General features: G+C 42.4%; 1 protein-coding gene across 13 annotated transcripts in view; it reads right to left on the reverse strand.

Moving 5' to 3' along the window:
- cep170aa (centrosomal protein 170Aa) overlaps nt 1–20991 on the reverse strand; it is a 75647-nt gene that overhangs the window by 5948 nt on the left and 48708 nt on the right. For 8 of the 13 annotated variants that reach the window (XM_062995992.1, XM_062995991.1, XM_062995994.1 and 5 more), the window contains 6 exons: nt 20182–20669; nt 17375–17464; nt 12404–12539; nt 10875–12299; nt 8886–8951; nt 4360–4600 (listed from right to left, as the gene is read on the reverse strand). In XM_062995992.1, coding sequence (XP_062852062.1) covers nt 4360–4600; nt 8886–8951; nt 10875–12299; nt 12404–12539; nt 17375–17464; nt 20182–20669 — 2446 coding nt within the window. The remainder of the gene's footprint in view (nt 1–4359; nt 4601–8885; nt 8952–10874; nt 12300–12403; nt 12540–17374; nt 17465–20181; nt 20670–20991) is intronic. The other 5 variants (XM_062995997.1, XM_062995996.1, XM_062995995.1 and 2 more) reach the window with 3 other exon arrangements.

Genomic DNA, 20991 nt, shown 5'->3' on the forward strand with positions numbered 1-20991 from the left:
AAAAAATAGACACATGAGTGCTGCCAGCATTGCTGCAGAGGTTGAAGACGTGGGAGGTCAGCCTGTCAGTGCTCAGACCATACGCCGCACACTGCATCAACTCGATCTGCATGGTCGTCATCCCAGAAGGAAGCTGACTCACAAGAAAGCCCACAAACAGTTTGCTGAAGACAAGCAGTCCAAGAACATGGATTACTGGAATGCCCTGTGGTCTGACGAGACCAAGATAAACTTGTTTGGCTCAGATGGTGTCCAGCATGTGTGGCGGCACCCTGGTGAGAAGTACCAAGACAACTGTATCTTGCCTACAGTCAAGCATGGTGGTGGTAGCATCATGGTCTTGGGCTGCATGAGTGTTGCTGGCACTGGGGAGCTGCAGTTCATTGAGGGAAACATGAATTTCAACATGTACTGTGACATTCTGAAACAGAGCATGATCCCCTCCCTTCGAAAACTGGGCCTCATGGCAGTTTTCCAACAGGATAACGACCCCAAACACAACCTCCAAGATGACAACTGCCTTGCTGAGGAAGCTGAAGGTAAAGGTGATGGACTAAACCCAATTGAGCACCTGTGGCGCAGCCTCAAGTGGAAGGTGGAGGAGTTCAAGGTGTCTAACATCCACCAGCTCCGTGATGTCATCATGGAGGAGTGGAAGAGGATTCCAGTAGCAGCCTGTGCAGCTCTGGTGAACTCCATGCCCAGGAGGGTTAAGGCAGTGCTGGATAATAATGGTGGTCACACAAAATATTTACACTTTGGGCACAATTTGGACATGTTCACTGTGGGGTGTACTCACTTATGTTGCCAGCCATTTAGACATTAATGGCTGTGTGTTGAGTTATTTTCAGAAGACAGTAAATCTACACTGCTATACAAGTTGTACACTGACTACTCTAAGTTATATCCAAGTTTCATGTCTATAGTGTTGTCCCATGAAAAGATATAATGAAATATTTGCAGAAATGTGAGGGGTGTACTCACTTTTGTGATACACTGTATATAAACATTAGATAAATCTACACAAAGAGCAAAAATATATATTTTTGTACTTAGAAAACATGATTAATATACATCATTAGACAGCAATGACATACATTTATGACAACTTACAGCAAATAGTCAATGTAGTTTTATTAAAGTTTATTATTTATAAATTATATAAATCTTAATGACATTTTCATTCATGTAGTAGATTATAAAACTGTTTACTGTATTTACTCAGTTCTCAATTTGTCTTATTAGTCAGTTTGTCCAGGGTTTTTCAAACTTCAAACTCCATGATGTTTACACGGCTCAGGCAACACAAACAATGCATCTTACTCTCTCTGCTCAGCACAATCTGGTCCCACTGTGGTTTACAACGGTGGTCCCCAACCACCGGGCCGTGGACCGGTACTGGTCTGTGGGTCATTTATTACCGGGCCACACAGAAAGAATAAATAATTAGAGATCGCTGCGTCAGCGATAAAAACACTACTTACAGGTGTTATTGTTTCTAATCACCCCTAGGTGGGAGCAGCGTCTCGTTGCAGCGAGAAAAGCTCAACTGTGAGTAGTACAGTTATTCTATTTTAAATCCCCCGCCCCTGCCGGTCCGTGAAATTATATCTTGTATGAAACCGGTCCATGGGGCAAAAAAGTTTGGGGACCACTGGTTTACAAGATGTAACATAAAGCCTCCACAAGGGGGTGTTCGGGTACAAGTTAAGTTTGAATTAGTTTGGGTTTGTCTACCCGGGAAAAGGGAATTTACCCTATACGTCCTGACCTTGAGCCCAGTGTTCGACAGAGCTTAGCAGTAATAAACAATAAATCCTTCAATCTCAATAAGCATTCCTTTGTAGTTAAGATTTATTGACTTTTAATTTAATTGAAAATAAAAAAACTAAACTACATCACATTAGTTTGGCACACTTGACTTTCTTTTTTTGCAGTAACACGCAGTTTTATCTTTCTTATAAAATTATTAAGGCCTCTGGGTGAAATTTTGGGTTTTTAACCCCACAGTTAGGCAGATTTGCTGCACCATTAGTTTGGAATTTCTAGACAATAATCCTAATGCTGTGTCTAGAAACATTCAAAGTCTTGGAAATCTTTTTTTTTTTTTTTTTTTTTTTTTAATATAATAATTTTTTCCCACTTTTTCCCCCCAATTTTCTCCCCTAATCTAATGGTGTCCGATTACCCTCAATGCGTCCTCTATACTGATTCGACCCTTCACCGCTGACTGAGGACGCCTCTCAACTGACGCCCCCTCCGGTACATACAGTCAGTACAGACTGCATCTTTCACCTGCACGAGTCGAGTTCATACACCGACGGGCACTGTGTACGGAGGGCCACACCCCCATCAGCATTATTCCTCAGCCCTGTGCAGGCGCCATCAGTCAGCCAGCAGGGGCCGCAGTTGCACCAGTTATGAGGACCTATGATCCAACCTTCTACCCCTATGAACAACAGTCAATCGTTGTTCATGCAGCTGCCCAACCCAGTCGGAAGGCAGAGCTGAGATTCGATACGATGTATTCGAAACCTCAACTCTGGTGCGCTAGCATACTTTACCGCTGCGCCACCTGAGCGGCTTGGAAATCTTTTTATACCTGTTGCCCTTTTGGTGCAGTAAAATTATCTCCTCTTTCAGCCTTTGTAACAGCTTATTAGTTTTGACCATGCTTGCAACACACTTTGAATACTAGATTTTCTGGTTGGTGCAAATTAAGGGTGGTTATTGAGTTCCCAATGGTTTAATCATGTTGTAAGCAAATTTTATGTCATACAGACTAGCAGTATGTTTTAAGATCAGCAGTATTATGTAGGGGTTGAATAATTGTGACATGGCAGTATTAACAAAATATCCTGCTGGTTTAAAATACTACATTATTTATTTTCTTTGTTCATTTGCTGCATCATTAAACTGATAAAGCTAAATTCATCTCTGCAAAAAAAGGTAAGAGTTCTAAATCCTATTTTTAGTGGGGAGTAATAGTGGGGAATATTTCTGATTGCAGCTATACATAAAGTATTGGGTTTAACAATTTACTGAAGCAGCTAAATGTATGTGTGTGATCCATCTCTGTAGGTTCAGCATCTGGGAGAAGACTGCTGAGTAATCATTCTCTTTGTATCATTTTTTCCTAAAAGCAGCATGAATTGTGTAACTGCAGGCGTGCACTGCTGTCTACTGAATGTAAAAGTGATTACTCAGGTGCAATAGCAGTACAGAGCAGGGTAAGAGGGGAGAAAACAGAAGGTTTAGGTATAAAATGTGTTTACAATAGAAGGCAGTAAGTGAAATGGGGTCATTAGAGGAGGTTAGTGCAGTGTAGTTTTTCCAGAAAGCAAGCCAGTTTAAAAAGTTGTCTCTGTTACTGGCCTTAGTGATTTATCTGGCCACAACATTATCAAACGAGTTATACTGAAATCATGGTCATGGTAGCCTGGAGCTTTCAACCATTGCAAGAATGAAGCTCTTGCATCCTATGGCAACTTTAAGCTAGCTTGACTGTAATCAGTGCTCGTGTTTTGGATATTATCTGACTATCTGAACAATTTTCTCATGGCATACAGTGATAGTTAGATTTTTCCTACCTGAACTTTGCAAGCCCACTGTTACAAGTACTTTTTAATGAGGGCAGTCAAACTAGCCCTATTTATTTGGACCCAGAGAAGTCACCAGCTGTGGTAAATCATACATACTAATGAGGAATTAAAAAGTTAAATGACATTATAGATTTTTCCTCAGTCACAGGAAAAGAACAAGTTGCTAATTGAACTCATTGAATCAGTTGATTCAATTGAATCGTCTGATTTTTGGCATCAAAAAGAAGTAAAATTTTTTTCCTCAGTAGTGCTATAAGCCAATCCGAAACCAAAACTACTGTGGCAAGTCAACTACTGTGCAGGTGTCTTGACCAGTCAGCAAAGGCCCTAGCAACAAGGAACCATGTTGTCTCTCCCCCTACAGACTCGCAGCCAATCGTGTGTCTGTGCAGAAGCGCAGCTTGCAGATAGCAGAGCTGAGATTCAAACTCTAGAGCTTCGAGTCTCAGCACAGGTGGGCTAGCATGTTTTTACCATGTTTTACCAGTTTTCTATGACCTGCCGATGTGGTCAAATGTTATTTTTATACTAGGATTCATATTTACTACGTCACCACTGTATTTTTTGACAAGGTTATAATAAAAAACATTTTTATTAATACCATAACACCACTTATTATTTCATTTCATTTTTAACAGCCGGTCAGGCTAAAGGTCACTGAAAAACACTGGGCGCAAGGCAGGAATACCCTAGAGAAGGAGACTCGAACCAATATTAAACAACTGTACACCCACAGAAACAAGGAGTTGATTAGTACCTGGCTATCTCCTCACTGTGGGCTGTCCAGTCTCGGATGTAGTCCTCCTGCTCCCTCATCCTGTGCTTGATGGTGACACCACCGGGACTCGACGTCACTGCCCCCGAGCCACTCACTCTGCCGGTACGCAGTGAAGTGCCCGGCCTCAGACGCCCGGCTTTAGGGGAGTTCCTGTTCGAGCCAAACTCATCCTCAGAAGTGGAACCATATTCAGGTGCAAGTCTTCTCCACCTGTTATTGGCTGTAAGCAGACAAAGTCACGGTTAGTTGGAAACCTTTATGGACTATTCTGGGTAACTAGTTTAACAAGCTGAATATGTATAGTGAGTTAAATAAGACTGTTAGAAAAAAAGGGAGGGGGATATTAAGTGGTAAGGAAAGAGGAGTCAGGTTTCTCTTGTCAGTACTGGATACAGCCACACTGAATCCTGCCATGTTAGAAGATGAAAAGTATGAATCTAAGCACTGATGTCAACAGAGATTATGTATTTAAAACAATCAAACATGCTTTGGGTTAGGGCTGGGCGATATGGATCAAAAATTATATCTCGATATTTTTTTCTGAATGGCGATATACGATATATATCTCGATATTTTTTTATCCCATAAGGTAATAACAAAAAGACACTTCTGAGACAAAGCTACATGTTCCAATTTTTTTACAGGCACTTTTATTAATATTCATGCTGGGGAAGCTTCACACAAGAATTATTATTCCTTAAAAAAAAAAAAAAAAAAAGAGCTATTCTAAGAAAAAAAAAAGTTGTTTTCTAAGGCATCTCCTGTTGTGTAATGTGAATTACAAATATATTGTCTGGCCCTTTAAGAATGTTAAGTGTACTATAGGGTGCAGGTAGCGAGTGTGTAGGGAAGATGTCGGAATGACGGCTTCCGGCTGAGCTTGTGTGACATTAAAAGTAAAACCCCGTTAAAGTAAACCCCTCGTTAACCCCCCACCCCCCCATGTTTGGACTTTATACATTATTTCATGTATATGTCGCCACAACATAAACATTTACATTAATATTTTCTTTTACTGTATAGAACTCAGTTCTGTAATACAGGCAGAACTAATCGTTCATGTTACTGTGTAACTATTACAACATTTAATGCATTTTAATCAGCGTTCTGCTTCATGCACTTTATTATTATTTAACAGCTTTATTTGTTGTTTAATTGCTGTTTGCTCCTTGTTTACTGCAGAGTTAGTTCATGCAATTTAATAATGTTTGGTTGTTTATTGGCCGACAACAAGTAATACTATAATAGAAGATAAATAAATAAATGACATGTCGGACGTCGGGCGATCGTCCAGTATAAACTAACACAACCACGTACAACATCCAGTACAGAAATCCCCATAATGTTTGTATTTACAGATAGAGCAAGTATATGCACATCACATATACAAACACAAGAGTCAGAACAACAGGAGACGCACCGCTACGTTATTATTACTTTCTCAACACTTAATGTGAAGTAAATACGTGCATGTCAGCGCGTGCATGAGCTTGTGTTGGTTTTTAAAACAAATAACGACTCGTTTTCTTGTTTTTTAACTTTGGGATTTGAAGTGAAAAACGAATGATCAAAGGTACACGGAGCTGGAACCTTTTGTCTGGACTTGTTTTCGGCGTTCTCTACAGAATACATTATTCTGCTGCTCATCTGACACTTTGAATTCGAACCATCTCCAAATAATTCCAAAAAGAGTCATTATTTTTCTTTTTAGTAAGCAGCTCCTCTTCGATAGCTTCTGTCACGTCTTTATCCGTCTCCATGCTATCGCTGCCTGCAGGAATTACTGGTGAAGCGGTGGGGGCGGGGCGAGTTGTGTTCAGTGAGGGAGAGGGGCGGGGCAGGTGAACATGTGCAGAGACAAACTGGGAGAAGAGAAAGACGAACTGTCGGATCTAACTGGAACGCAACATCTATATCGATATACGCGATATTGTCTTATCTTATATCGCGTATGAAAATATATCGATATTTTATAAAATCTCGATATATCGCCCAGCCCTACTTTGGGTTAGTCGATAAATGCTATAATAAAAATATTTTTTTTTATTTTATTTACATTCCTCATATTTTAATTGTAACCTCTCACTGTTAGTGACATTGCCAAATACTAATTACATGCAATTATCAGAGATATTCACTTTGTTTAACTCTAATAAACACTGGATTCCATTATATATATACTGTATACATATATATATTTATATATGTATATATATATATATATATATATATATATATATATATATATATATATACAGTGTATCACGAAAGTGAGTACACCCCTCACATTTCTGCAAATATTTCATTATATCTTTTCATGGGACAACACTATAGACATGAAACTTGGATATAACTTAGAGTAGTCAGTGGACAGCTTGTATAGCAGTGTAGATTTACTGTCTTCTGAAAATAACTCAACACACAGCCATTAATGTCTAAATAGCTGGCAACATAAGTGAGTACACCCCACAGTGAACATGTCCAAATTGTGCCCAAATGTGTCGTTGTCCCTCCCTGGTGCCATGTGTCAAGGTCCCAGGTGTAAATGGGGAGCAGGGCTGTTAAATTTGGTGTTTTGGGTACAATTCTCTCATACTGGCCACTGGATATTCAACATGGCACCTCATGGCAAAGAACTCTCTGAGGATGTGAGAAATATAATTGTTGCTCTCCACAAAGATGGCCTGGGCTATAAGAAGAATGCTAACACCCTGAAACTGAGCTACAGCATGGTGGCCAAGGTCATACAGCGGTTTTCCAGGACAGGTTCCACTCGGAACAGGCTTCGCCAGGGTCGACCAAAGAAGTTGAGTCCACGTGTTCGGCGTCATATCCAGAGGTTGGCTTTAAAAAATAGACACATGAGTGCTGCCAGCATTGCTGCAGAGGTTGAAGACGTGGGAGGTCAGCCTGTCAGTGCTCAGACCATACGCCGCACACTGCATCAACTCGGTCTGCATGGTCGTCATCCCAGAAGGAAGCTGACGCACAAGAAAGCCAGCAAACAGTTTGCTGAAGACAAGCAGTCCAAGAACATGGATTACTGGAATGCCCTGTGGTCTGACGAGACCAAGATAAACTTGTTTGGCTCAGATGGTGTCCAGCATGTGTGGCGGCGCCCTGGTGAGAAGTACCAAGACAACTGTATCTTGCCTACAGTCAAGCATGGTGGTGGTAGCATCATGGTCTTGGGCTGCATGAGTGTTGCTGGCACTGGGGAGCTGCAGTTCATTGAGGGAAACATGAATTCCAACATGTACTGTGACATTCTGAAACAGAGCATGATCCCCTCCCTTCGAAAACTGGGCCTCATGGCAGTTTTCCAACAGGATAACGACCCCAAACACAACCTCCAAGATGACAACTGCCTTGCTGAGGAAGCTGAAGGTAAAGGTGATGGACTAAACCCAATTGAGCACCTGTGGCGCATCCTCAAGTGGAAGGTGGAGGAGTTTAAGGTGTCTAACATCCACCAGCTCCGTGATGTCATCACGGAGGAGTGGAAGAGGATTCCAGTAGCAACCTGTGCAGCTCTGGTGAATTCCATGCCCAGGAGAGTTAAGGCAGTGATAATAATGGTGGTCACACAAAATATTGACACTTTAGGCACAATTTGGACATGTTCACTGTGGGGTGTACTCACTTATGTTGCCAGCTATTTAGACATTAATGGCTGTGTGTTGAGTTATTTTCAGAAGACAGTAAATCTACACTGCTATACAAGTTGTACACTGACTACTCTTAGTTATATCCAAGTTTCATGTCTATAGTGTTGTCCCATGAAAAGATATAATGAAATATTTGCAGAAATGTGAGGGGTGTACTCACTTTCGTGATACACTGTATATATACACACATATACACATATATATGTATGTAGCAGAACATGTTAGCAAACTGAAGGTCCATGATAAAGCTCATAATTACATAATAATTAAAGTATACATATACAGTGGTACCCTGTAACTCGATGTCCCCTAAACTCAAAATCTTTGAAACTCGACATCCTTCATCGAGAAATTTGTACCCTTAAACTCGACTGCCATTTTGACTGAACATGGTAGAATGTACCAGTATGTAAAAGTACTTTACAAACTAAATCAAAACTCAGAAAGCTCTTAATAATTATTATTATTATAAACCATTATCATATGTTTGCCAAAGCTTTGTTTAGTGCCCCAGGACATTGTTATTTATACAATGTTTCCATATATTGTTATTCTACAGAGCTATATAACTCATATGTGAGGGAATCTGTACACCCTGGTGATGCAGATGAGCAGCGTATCTTGTCTTTACTGTTTAGGCTGGATCCTCAGAGCCACGTCAAAGTCACATCAACACTATGCAAGGTTTTTTTCAAGGGCTGAATAGGAAGCATTGTGAGTATGTGCATGTTTTCACTATCATGTTAGATTATGTCATATGATCTGACATGCACAGACACTAGCACAACACACACACACAAACAAACACACAAACAAAGCCCAGAGGTGGTACAGTACCCAAGGGCTCGTCGTCTGCTAGGCCATCTTCAGGCTCTGGTTCAGACATCCCTGTGTGAAAGTTGTCTTTATGAACAACACAGGCATGCATGGACAACAACAGATGACAGACAACAACAATCAGGCAAGGGGAGACAGAAATGTCATGAGCATTTGCTTTGAACTTTGAACTGGGTATGCGTGAAATAAAACACTACTATTTAAATAACCGCCATAATGGCGGTTTTACATGCTAATCATTTATATCTGTACCATTCCACGTACATTTATTGAAAGTTGCCACATAAAATTGTAGTCACGTTATTTGTAAGGTTCACCCCTAGGTGACACTAAAGTACCAGCATTAGCACAACCATTATGTTTTTATTATTCAAAACAAGTCTCAATAAAGCTACACTATATTGCCAAAAGTATTCCTTCACCCATCCAAATCATTGAATTCAGGTGTTCCAATCACTTCCATGGCCACAGGTGTACACAACTAAGCACCTAGGCATGCAGACTGCTTCTACAAAACTGCTTCTACTTTGTGGGAACAGTTTGGGGATATCCCCTTCCTGTTCCAACATGACTGGGCACCAGTGAACAAAGCAAGGTCCATAAAGACATGGATGAGCACAGAGTTCTGACCTCAATCCGACAGAACACCTTTGGGATGAATTAGAACGGAGACTGCGAGACAGGCCTTCACGTCCAACATCAGTTTCTGACCTCACAAATGCGCTTCTGAAGGAATGGTCAAAAATTCCCATAAACACACTCCTAAACCTTGTGGAAAGCCTTCCCAGAAGAGTTAAAGCTGTTATAGCTGCAAAGGGTGGGCCGACATAATATTAAACCCTATGGATTAAGAATGGGACGTCACTCAAGGTCATATGCGTGTGAAGGCAGACGAGCGAATACTTTTGGCAATATAGTGTAGCATTTGTATTTATTTATAGCACATACTGCAGTTTTAACTATCATCAGAAAAAAAAAGCCAATCCAATTCTCTTTTTCCGAATTGATTCTGAACCGAATGTGTGTAGTAGTCCATCGATTATCGATGACGACAATACATTTTTTAATCTAACTTAACCGTGGCAAGGTTTGATTATCCATCATTTTATTACATTTTTTGTATATATGAGGGATCTTCAAAAAGTTTCCACACTTTTATATTTTTGTTGGAAACGGTAAGGGCGGGAAGAGTAATTGGTCGTGTCTGAGAGACTGAAAGAGAGCTTATAGTCCAGATTTAGCGACATCCGATTTCCACCTTTTTGGGCCGCTCAAAAAAGCTTTAAGGGGAGGAAGATTTTCATTTGATGATGATGTGAAAGCAGTGGTGCATCAGTGGCTACGCTCTTAACCAAAAACATTTTTTGCTGATGGCATTAAAAAGTTAATAATCCAGGCATTAATAATCCAGGTACACAAATCCACAAAGTTGAATCAGTTCATCTGGACATACGTTTCGCCACTCATCCAAGTGACTTCTTCAGTCTGAGCTGGTGGTGAATACGACAGCCTTATATGCAGACGATTTGCGTAATGACTGATCACTGCCCATTGCATAACAATGGAACTGGTGATCAGGTCCATATGCAAATCACAATGACCATTAATTACAATGGTCATATGTGCCTTTCACACATGATTGGGTTATAGCTCCTATTACGGTGTTGTAAGATGGTGAAGAGGGAACAACCATCCCTGAACCGGGGAGGGGGCCTGAGAGTACATCTATCACCATCTTACAACGAGCTCAGACTGAAGTCACTTGGATGAGTGGCGAAACGTATCTCTACAACAAACTTGTGTCCAGATGAACTGATTCAACTTTGTGGAGCTGGGAAAAATGCATCAGAAAATGACTGTAGAAAAGTGATGTCATTTGTTTTTGAAATTCTTAATAAATAGAGTATTAAAAAAGAGCAGAAACCTTTTGAAGAACCCTGGTATGTAGCAGGGTAGCATCAAGTAAGTTAAGAAGTAGTGTGCGCTCACCAGCTGAACCAGACATGGCTGGCGAAATCTTCGTTTTGGTGTCGGTCAGCTTCGAGACGCTGTTGGCACGTAGTCGTGGGTTCAGCTTGCTGTCCGCAGGGTTGGTAGCCCGCAGGCCTAGCCTCAGGGCCGTCTCGGCCGACAGCCTTCCTGTAGTGCTGCGACTTACAGTGGCCTCCGAGTCGCTACGTGCAGAGATGGACCCCAGCCTGTTGCGTCTTGGCTGTGCCAGCATGTCTATCCGTGATGGCGCTTTTCTGCCAGATGGTGGCCTGGATGTAGAGCTAGTAGTCGAAACTTCAGAGGCGACCGACACACGGTCAGCGTCTGCCAGGTCCGTGTCGGACGTGTCTCCGAGTCGTGCACGGCGCAGAAGAGATGCTCTGGTAGGCCGAGGTTGGGGCATCTGAGCTTTACCAACGGCTGATGCGCTCGCCTGTGGCGCCCTGCTGGATTTTCCGGTTCTAGCAACTTTGGAGTCCAGTTTGGAGTAAAGCAGATCATCGGTTGAGGTAAACGGACAGCGGCCGTTCTCCTGGTCGGAAGAGAGCACATCAGAGATAGGCAGCGAGGACGTCTGTTCATCGTCTGTTAGGTCCATTGAGGGTTGTCGGGCTCGGTGGCTTGTGTGGGTAGAGCGGCGGGAATCCAGACGGCTGTCTGAGGCCTTGGGTTTGGCCTTTCTTTCCAGACGATCACGTGCGCTGGATGTGCTCTTGCCGGCCGTGCTCATGTTGCTCTTCTCTCTGTGCAGGCTGCTGAGGGAGCGCCGCTTCTGCATCACTCCTGCCACTTTGGCTGCATCTTTATCTGACTCTGGGGAAAAAGAGCGTCCTGTAGGTGCTAAAGGGTCCAGCTTTTTCTCATCACGCAGCTTCGCTTCCAGAAACGCCATGACGGCTTCCGTGTCCTTGAGCAAAGTAGCTGTGTCCATGCTGCCGGCTGAGTCACTGCGCTCTCGACCGCTGGACTGCCGTTGGTTGATCCGTGGGATGAGCTCCAAGGGGACGTTGGCACTTGGCTTATCTATCGTGAAGCTGCCCTGGCGCACCAGGGGTTTTCCAGTCCGTTCGCTATCGCTCTCTTTGCACCGGTCCTCAGCGCGCCTCCTTGTAGAGCGGGACTCCTCACTTTGCTTCTCTACACCTACAGGAGGCACAGGAGGCTTGGTAGAAGTCATTTTCCCACTTTTCGTGTCCTTCTTGTCTGAAATGGAGGCACATTCACCGTCCCCTTTGTGCTCTTTTTCCTGGAGCTCAGTGTCCTGCTTCTCACCGATCTCAGATCGCAGACCTGTAAGGGAGGAGGTCATGCCCAGCTTGCTCTTCTCGTCGATGGGAAGCTGAGGCAGAGTTCTTCTCTTCCGTTCAGCTTGGCTGGAGGTGGCAGAACCGGTGCTCTTTATAGACTCGATGGCTTCGGCGTCTAAGAGACAAACATCACATTCTTATGAGCTTGAAGACTTTTTGTCATTGTGATAGTTAAGATACACAGATCGGGTAGTGCAGTAGTAAAATTAAGACATGTACCTCGCACTTGATGGTCAAAGGTTGTAGGTTCTGCCCCTGACCCCTCTGGATCAGTTCTAGTGTGATTAGCAGCTAAAGTGGCCCACTGGGAAACCCAATGCTGGCTGCCAACCGCAATAGACTCCTGCAAAAGGCTCTACAAACAAAAAACATGCGACAGACTGTCAACAACAATTAAACAATACCCTCCTGCTACTCAATATACATCACTTATTTATTAATAAGCTCATTGGTGATTACTATGGCTTGTTAGCTTATTGGACATCCTATTACAAAACCATGAGCATTTATATCTATATTTACACATAACATTCATTCTTATATACTGTCTAAGCAGTTGAGTGTTACGGACTTTGCTTAAGGGCCCAACAGTGGCAACCTAGCAGTGGTGGGGCTTGAACCAGCAACCTTTTGATTACTAGTCCAGTACCTTAACCACTAGGCTACAACTGTACCGACTCTATATACCTATATACCTGTAAAACGTGGAAAGAGCCTGCCAGCATAGTACATAAATTAGACTTCTCAGATCCTTATTTCTCATCACATGATCACATATAAAATGAAGAACTGTTGAACAGACCCAACACTGAGAATTTATGTGACACCACTGCATGGCGAAAATGGCGCTGGACTGCTTATGTATACCGAATGCAATGACAGGGACCAGCACATGTCGCATTAGACTGGATACAGATACATGATGAGTGTGGAGTGAGGTAATGTGGAGTGAGGTACGGTCTGTGGCCTCAGACAGGGACAAATGGAGAGGGCTTGCTGACCAATGCTCCAGCTGGAACGGGAGGGTCTAAGTCTAAGTCTCATAGTTCTTAACGGTACCATGAATAATGACTATGTCTACAAATATTATCATGTGAAAATATTAATGTAGAAATATGTATTTTAAATATATATATACAGTGTATCACAAAAGTGAGTACACCCCTCACATTTCTGCAGATATTTAAGTATATCTTTTCATGGGACAACACTGACAAAATGACACTTTGACACAATGAAAAGTAGTCTGTGTGCAGCTTATATAACAGTGTAAATTTATTCTTCCCTCAAAATAACTCAATATACAGCCATTAATGTCTAAACCACCGGCAACAAAAGTGAGTACACCCCTAAGAGACTACACCCCTAAATGTCCAAATTGAGCACTGCTTGTCATTTTCCCTCCAAAATGTCATGTGATTTGTTAGTGTTACTAGGTCTCAGGTGTGCATAGGGAGCAGGTGTGTTCAATTTAGTAGTACAGCTCTCACACTCTCTCATACTGGTCACTGAAAGTTCCAACATGGCACCTCATGGCAAAGAACTCTCTGAGGATCCTAAAAGACGAATTGTTGCGCTACATGAAGATGGCCAAGGCTACAAGAAGATTGCCAACACCCTGAAACTGGGCTGCAGCACAGTGGCCAAGATCATCCAGCGTTTTAAAAGAGCAGGGTCCACTCAGAACAGACCTCGAGTTGGTCGTCCAAAGAAGCTGAGTGCACGTGCTCAGCGTCACATCCAACTGCTGTCTTTGAAAGATAGGCGCAGGAGTGCTGTCAGCATTGCTGCAGAGATTGAAAAGGTGGGGGGTCAGCCTGTCAGTGCTCAGACCATACGCCGCACACTGCATCAAATTGGTCTGCATGGCTGTCACCCCAGAAGGAAGCCTCTTCTGAAGTCTCTACACAAGAAAGCCCACAAACAGTTTGCTGAAGACATGTCAACAAAGGACATGGATTACTGGAACCATGTCCTATGGTCTGATGAGACCAAGATTAATTTGTTTGGTTCAGATGGTCTCAAGCATGTGTGGCGGCAATCAGGTGAGGAGTACAAAGATAAGTGTGTCATGCCTACAGTCAAGCATGGTGGTGGGAATGCCATGGTCTGGGGCTGCATGAGTGCAGCAGGTGTTGGGGAGTTACATTTCATTGAGGGACACATGAACTCCAATATGTACTGTGAAATACTGAAGCAGAGCATGATCCCCTCCCTCCGGAAACTGGGTCGCAGGGCAGTGTTCCAGCATGATAATGACCCCAAACACACCTCTAAGACGACCACTGCTTTATTGAAGAGGCTGAGGGTAAAGGTGATGGACTGGCCAAGCATGTCTCCAAACTTAAACCCAATAGAACATCTTTGGGGCATCCTCAAGCGGAAGGTGGAGGAGCGCAAAGTCTCGAATATCCGCCAGCTCCGTGATGTCGTCATGGAGGAGTGGAAAAGCATTCCAGTGGCAACCTGTGAAGCTCTGGTAAACTCCATGCCCAGGAGAGTTAAGGCAGTTCTGGGAAATAATGATGGCCACACAAAATATTGACACTTCAGGAACTTTCACTAAGGGGTGTACTCACTTTTGTTGCCGGTGGTTTAGACATTAATGGCTGTATATTGAGTTATTTTGAGGGAAGAATAAATTTACACTGTTATATAAGCTGCACACAGACTACTTTTCATTGTGTCAAAGTGTCATTTTGTCAGTGTTGTCCCATGAAAAGATATACTTAAATTTCTGCAGAAATGTGAGGGGTGTACTCACTTTTGTGATACACTGTATATCGCTGCACAGCTCTGCACTTCAGTAACCAGCTCAAAGACACCAGATGTAAATTACTAATTCATTCTGTTATTTTAGTATGTGTTAAACCAGCAGACTGTGTTGCCTCTGGTCCTGTAAGACTGGAGCTAGCCCTCTTCCCTAGTGTCTATTGTGTTTAAACACAATGCTGCTATAATGGTGGAGTGTGATGACTGAATGGTCCCATTAATCTTGGCCTGATGAATGTGCCTTGAGGGGAAAAGAGCACTATCCCTGAAAAAGCGCAGCCCCTTCCCCAAACTGGGTCAGTAAACAATTGGCCTGCTCTCTGTCTAACCGAAAACATGATAATGGTTGATGCACAGTAACTGATAATGTAGTATTACTGCAACTTGCTCACGCCATCCAGTTAAAACATTGCCAGTATAATATGGGCACAATGCCTAAATAGTTTATTTGCTGACTTTAAAATCGTCTTTTATAAAACTTTCTTAATCTAGTGTAATGTATGTTTTCCCCCACATTTTAAAATCATACAAGCAGAGAAACTGGCTGCTTTAAATTGCCTCTATGCATGAGTAAATTTTAGTGTGTCGCCCTGAGATTTATTGGCACCCATTTCAGGTGTATTAGTGTTTAATGTTTCTGGGTGGCACCGTGCCCACCTTAAACCCAGATAAGGATAAATCAGCTAGTAAAAATACATTTAATTGAAATTAATTTCATTTAAATAGTTTTCTGATAATTTTTCTGGTCAGGGTCACGGTGGCTCAGGCTTCCCTGGAATCACTGGACGCAATGCAGTAACACACCCCGGACAGACGCCAATCCACCGCTGGGCCTCTGCCATCCCCTCCCTTAGACATAGCCAGTCATGTCTGTATGTAGATGCCTGACTGGCTGGGTATTCAAACCTTGGTAGCTCATTTAATTAATAAATTTATTAATTAATAACCTAATACTGACTTAATTGGCACATAGATATCATATATGCTGGTAACATACTATATGTATTATATTGTAAAGTCACATGACCATAAACTTAATGGACATTCCATTTTATTACATTGAACATCCCCTCCATCGGACACAGCCAATCATGTCTGTATGTAGATGCCCGACCGGCTAAGTATTCAAACCCTGGATCCCAGCAGTAGTGTGCTAGCTCAATTTACCACTGCGCCACCTGAAAGCTCATTTTATTAATTAATTTATATTAATAACCTAATAACCTGACTTAATTAGCACAGACATATCATATATGCTGGTAACATACTACATGTATTATATTGTAAAAAGTAAGTCACATGACCATGAACTAAATGGACATCCCATTTCATTATAATGAACATCCTCTCCCTCAGACACAGCCAATCATGTCTGTATGTAGATGCCCGACCGGCTAAGTATTCAAACCCTGGATCCCAGCAGTAGTGTGCTAGCTCAATTTACCACTGCGCCACCTGAAAGCTCATTTTATTAATTAATTTATATTAATAACCTAATAACCTGACTTAATTAGCACAGACATATCATATATGCTGGTAACATACTACATGTATTATATTGTAAAAAGTAAGTCACATGACCATGAACTAAATGGACATCCCATTTCATTATAATGAACATCCTCTCCCTCAGACACAGCCAATCATGTCTGTATGTAGATGCCCGACCGGCTAAGTATTCAAACCCTGGATCCCAGCAGTAGTGTGCTAGCTCAATTTACCACTGCGCCACCTGAAAGCTCATTTTATTAATTAATTTATATTAATAACCTAATAACCTGACTTAATTAGCACAGACATATCATATATGCTGGTAACATACTACATGTATTATATTGTAAAAAGTAAGTCACATGACCATGAACTTAATGGACATCCCATTTCATTATATTGAACATTCCTTCCCTCAGACACAGCCAATCATGTCTGTATTTAGATACCAGACTGGCTGGGTATTCAAACCTTGGATCCCAGCAGTAGTGGACTAGCTCAATTTACCACTGCGCTACCTGAAAGCTTATTTAATTAATCAATTTATATTAATAAACTAATATTAACTTATTTAGCACAGACATATCATATATGCTGGTAACATACTACATGTATTATATTGTACAAAGTAAGTCACATGACCATGAATTTACTGGAATATGGAGTCAGACATATTCCTGCACACATGAGATTTTGGTGTGTGTGGGAATTTGTGCCTATTCCGTCAAAACAGCATTTGTAAGGTCATGGACTGAAGTTGTCATCTAGAGCACATTCCCATCACAGTTCAAGAAGAATGTGATTACGTTAGAGAATAATAATTAAAAGAAATTTAAGTCTAAATACATTTCTTTTGTTTGATATCCACAACACTGCAGGTTCCCCACTGTAGCACAAGAAAAATAATTCCACCGAGATCTCTGTTACCTCTGCTTTAGTGCTGCTGGCCTTCTTACTGTCCTTATCTTTCAGTTTCTCTTGGCAACCGGGATCCTGAGAGTGCTCCACTCCGAACACCTACACAGAACCAAACACAGTCGCATGAGCAACAAGAACCCTCACTTAGCATAGTGCTATGCGACACTGACACCTGAGTGTAAACCTGTGCTTCAATACACTATACACTCACTCTACACACATCCTGAGGAGGGAGGTTCACAGTATGAGTGCAAAATAAAAATGTGAGGCATGGAATGAGGGTGTTAATTAGTGAAACTGTTTAATTCACACACCTTGAAAACTTGAGAATGAATCCGCTCTCACTTTAACTATGCATCCTTTAATCCACATGTTTGGTTTATTCTTTCATTCACACTTTCACATGTTTAACAGGTTAAAGCTTGATAGAACAGTTTCACTCTGTTCCATTACAAAGCCATTCCATATACAGTGTATCACAAAAGTGAGTACACCCCTCACATTTCTGCAGATATTTAAGTATATCTTTTCCTGGGACAACACTGACAAAATGACACTTTGACACAATGAAAAGTAGTCTGTGTGCAGCTTATATAACAGTGTAAATTTATTCTTCCCTCAAAATAACTCAATATACAGCCATTAATGTCTAAACCACCGGCAACAAAAGTGAGTACACCCCTAAGAGACTACACCCCTAAATGTCCAAATTGAGCACTGCTTCTCATTTTCCCTCCAAAATGTCATGTGATTTGTAAGTGTTACTAGGTCTCAGGTGTGCATAGGGAGCAGGTGTGTTCAATTTAGTAGTACAGCTCTCACACTCTCTCATACTGGTCACTGAAAGTTCCAACATGGTACCTCATGGCAAAGAACTCTCTGAGGATCTTAAAAGACGAATTGTTGCACTACATGAAGATGGCCAAGGCTACAAGAAGATTGCCAACACCCTGAAACTGAGCTGCAGCACAGTGGCCAAGATCATCCAGCGTTTTAAAAGAGCAGGGTCCACTCAGAAAAGACCTCGTGTTGGTCGTCCAAAGAAGCTGAGTGCACGTGCTCAGCGTCACATCCAACTGCTGTCTTTGAAAGATAGGCGCAGGAGTGCTGTCAGCATTGCTGCAGAGATTGAAAAGGTGGGGGGTCAGCCTGTCAGTGCTCAGACCATACGCCGCACACTACATCAAATTGGTCTGCATGGCTGTTACCCCAGAAGGAAGCCTCTTCTGAAGTCTCTACACAAGAAAGCCCGCAAACAGTTTGCTGAAGACATGTCAACAAAGGACATGGATTACTGAAACCATGTCCTATGGTCTGATGAGACCAAGATTAATTTGTTTGGTTCAGATGGTCTCAAGCATGTGTGGCGGCAATCAGGTGAGGAGTACAAAGATAAGTGTGTCATGCCTACAGTCAAGCATGGTGGTGGGAATGCCATGGTCTGGGGCTGCATGAGTGCAGCAGGTGTTGGGGAGTTACATTTCATTGAGGGACACATGAACTCCAATATGTACTGTGAAATACTGAAGCAGAGCATGATCCCCTCCCTCTGGAAACTGGGTCGCAGGGCAGTGTTCCAGCATGATAATGACCCCAAACACACCTCTAAGACGACCACTGCTTTATTGAAGAGGCTGAGGGTAAAGGTGATGAACTGGCCAAGCATGTCTCCAGACCTAAACCCAATAGAACATCTTTGGGGCATCCTCAAGCGGAAGGTGGAGGAGCGCAAAGTCTCGAATATCCGCCAGCTCCGTGATGTCGTCATGGAGGAGTGGAAAAGCATTCCAGTGGCAACCTGTGAAGCTCTGGTAAACTCCATGCCCAGGAGAGTTAAGGCAGTTCTGGGAAATAATGGTGGCCACACAAAATATTGACACTTTAGGAACTTTCACTAAGGGGTGTACTCACTTTTGTTGCCGGTGGTTTAGACATTAATGGCTGTATATTGAGTTATTTTGAGGGAAGAATAAATTTACACTGTTATATAAGCTGCACACAGACTACTTTTCATTGTGTCAAAGTGTCATTTTGTCAGTGTTGTCCCATGAAAAGATATACTTAAATATCTGCAGAAATGTGAGGGGTGTACTCACTTTTGTGATACACTGTAGATCTATTTACAGTTGCATTTACATTTTCGGCATTTAGCAGACTTACATTACTGTGACAGTACACACTCTAAGCAATTGAGGGTTAAGGGCCTTGATCAAGGGTCCAACAGTGGCAGCCTTGCAGAGGTGGGGCTTGAACCAGTGACCTTCTGATTACTGATGAATTTAGTGTATAATAAGGTCAGACTAGCTAACTGTTTAAATCATTTTGAAAATAAGTAGTCTTGCAAATCCCCTGCGTCCAGGGCTCACACTGAGCAATTTAGTGCCCAGTTCACCTACTGGTGTGAGTCTTTTCCGCACATGAAAATAATTAAGCATAAATACCGGTCCACCCTTACTGATGATCACTTGGAAGCCTCCTTTAGAATTGGCATCAGCAGCTATTGTCCAGACTACATAAACCTGGCTGACAGCATTCAGTGTAAATCATCAGAATAAGGTTAGAGTGATTTTTCAGTCGCTTGCCCTGTAATGCTGAATATCAATATAGGAACTGAAGCGCATTTAAAAAAGCTACAAAGCTGACACTGAAATAGTAGATCTCAAGTCACAAAAGTGTGGGTACCCCTGATATAAACAATTGTAAACATTTTTGTATTCCCAAAGCTGTAATTTTACTGTTTAATAATGGCCAGTTATGTAAATCTCTTACTTACTATACAACTGAAGGTAAAAAAATCTCTTAAGCATGTGATGTACCTTATCAATCATACGTCGGGCCTCCTCTTCCTCAGGATTATGCTTCTCCATCTCGATGGTGTAGGTGCCTTTATCACTCTGGTCATCATCCTGCTTTTGCGTCTCGTCTGCCGGGCAAGTCTTATCCTCTGACCTCTTTTTTTGCAGCAGCCGTGCTGCAGTCGGGGCCACGGTTGCCAGTGCTGATGAAGCGCCCTTAGGATGGGAAGGAGGCGCTGGACACAGTCCCTCTCCGGCAACACCTCCCAGCAGTGGTGCAGTCTGGGAGAAAGAGTAGGAGCGTCGTTTACGTGGGTTCTCCTCGTCAAAGAACTCAATAGTAAAGGCGGTGCGGCTTGTTGTGGACGAGCCCTCTGCCCCAGTGACCTTGCCACGTGCCAATCCGGCCGCCTTTAGGCGCTCTTCCAGTGCTGCGTGGCGTCTGCTGCCGAAACGCAGGCCAAATCCGTTCTCGGTGTCGCTCTGGGTGCCGTCTTCGTGCTTGCTGCCTGCAAGGAGAAATTAATTGGGATACAAATAGTGGATTATCAATAATTATGAACAGTTGAATACAAACTCTACTGTATACTGTATTTGTATTGTGGATGGCAAACTTATAGTGTGTCTTTACAGCTAGAAAGTAAGAAAAAGCAAAATAATAATAAGGAGAACAGGACTTCTCTTTATTAGCCAGTCGGTTCAGAAAGCAGTGCTGACAGGCAGTAAGAGCAACCCAGCACTGACCACTGGCCTCTCAGGCTGCAGCAGGGACACAAAGAGTCTCTTTTGTGCTGCATGGCATGTTTTTTGATTGAGCTAAGCCTAACACTC

The sequence above is a fragment of the Trichomycterus rosablanca genome, chromosome 5, assembly GCF_030014385.1.
Source record: "Trichomycterus rosablanca isolate fTriRos1 chromosome 5, fTriRos1.hap1, whole genome shotgun sequence".
Classification (NCBI taxonomy): Eukaryota; Metazoa; Chordata; class Actinopteri; order Siluriformes; family Trichomycteridae; genus Trichomycterus; species Trichomycterus rosablanca.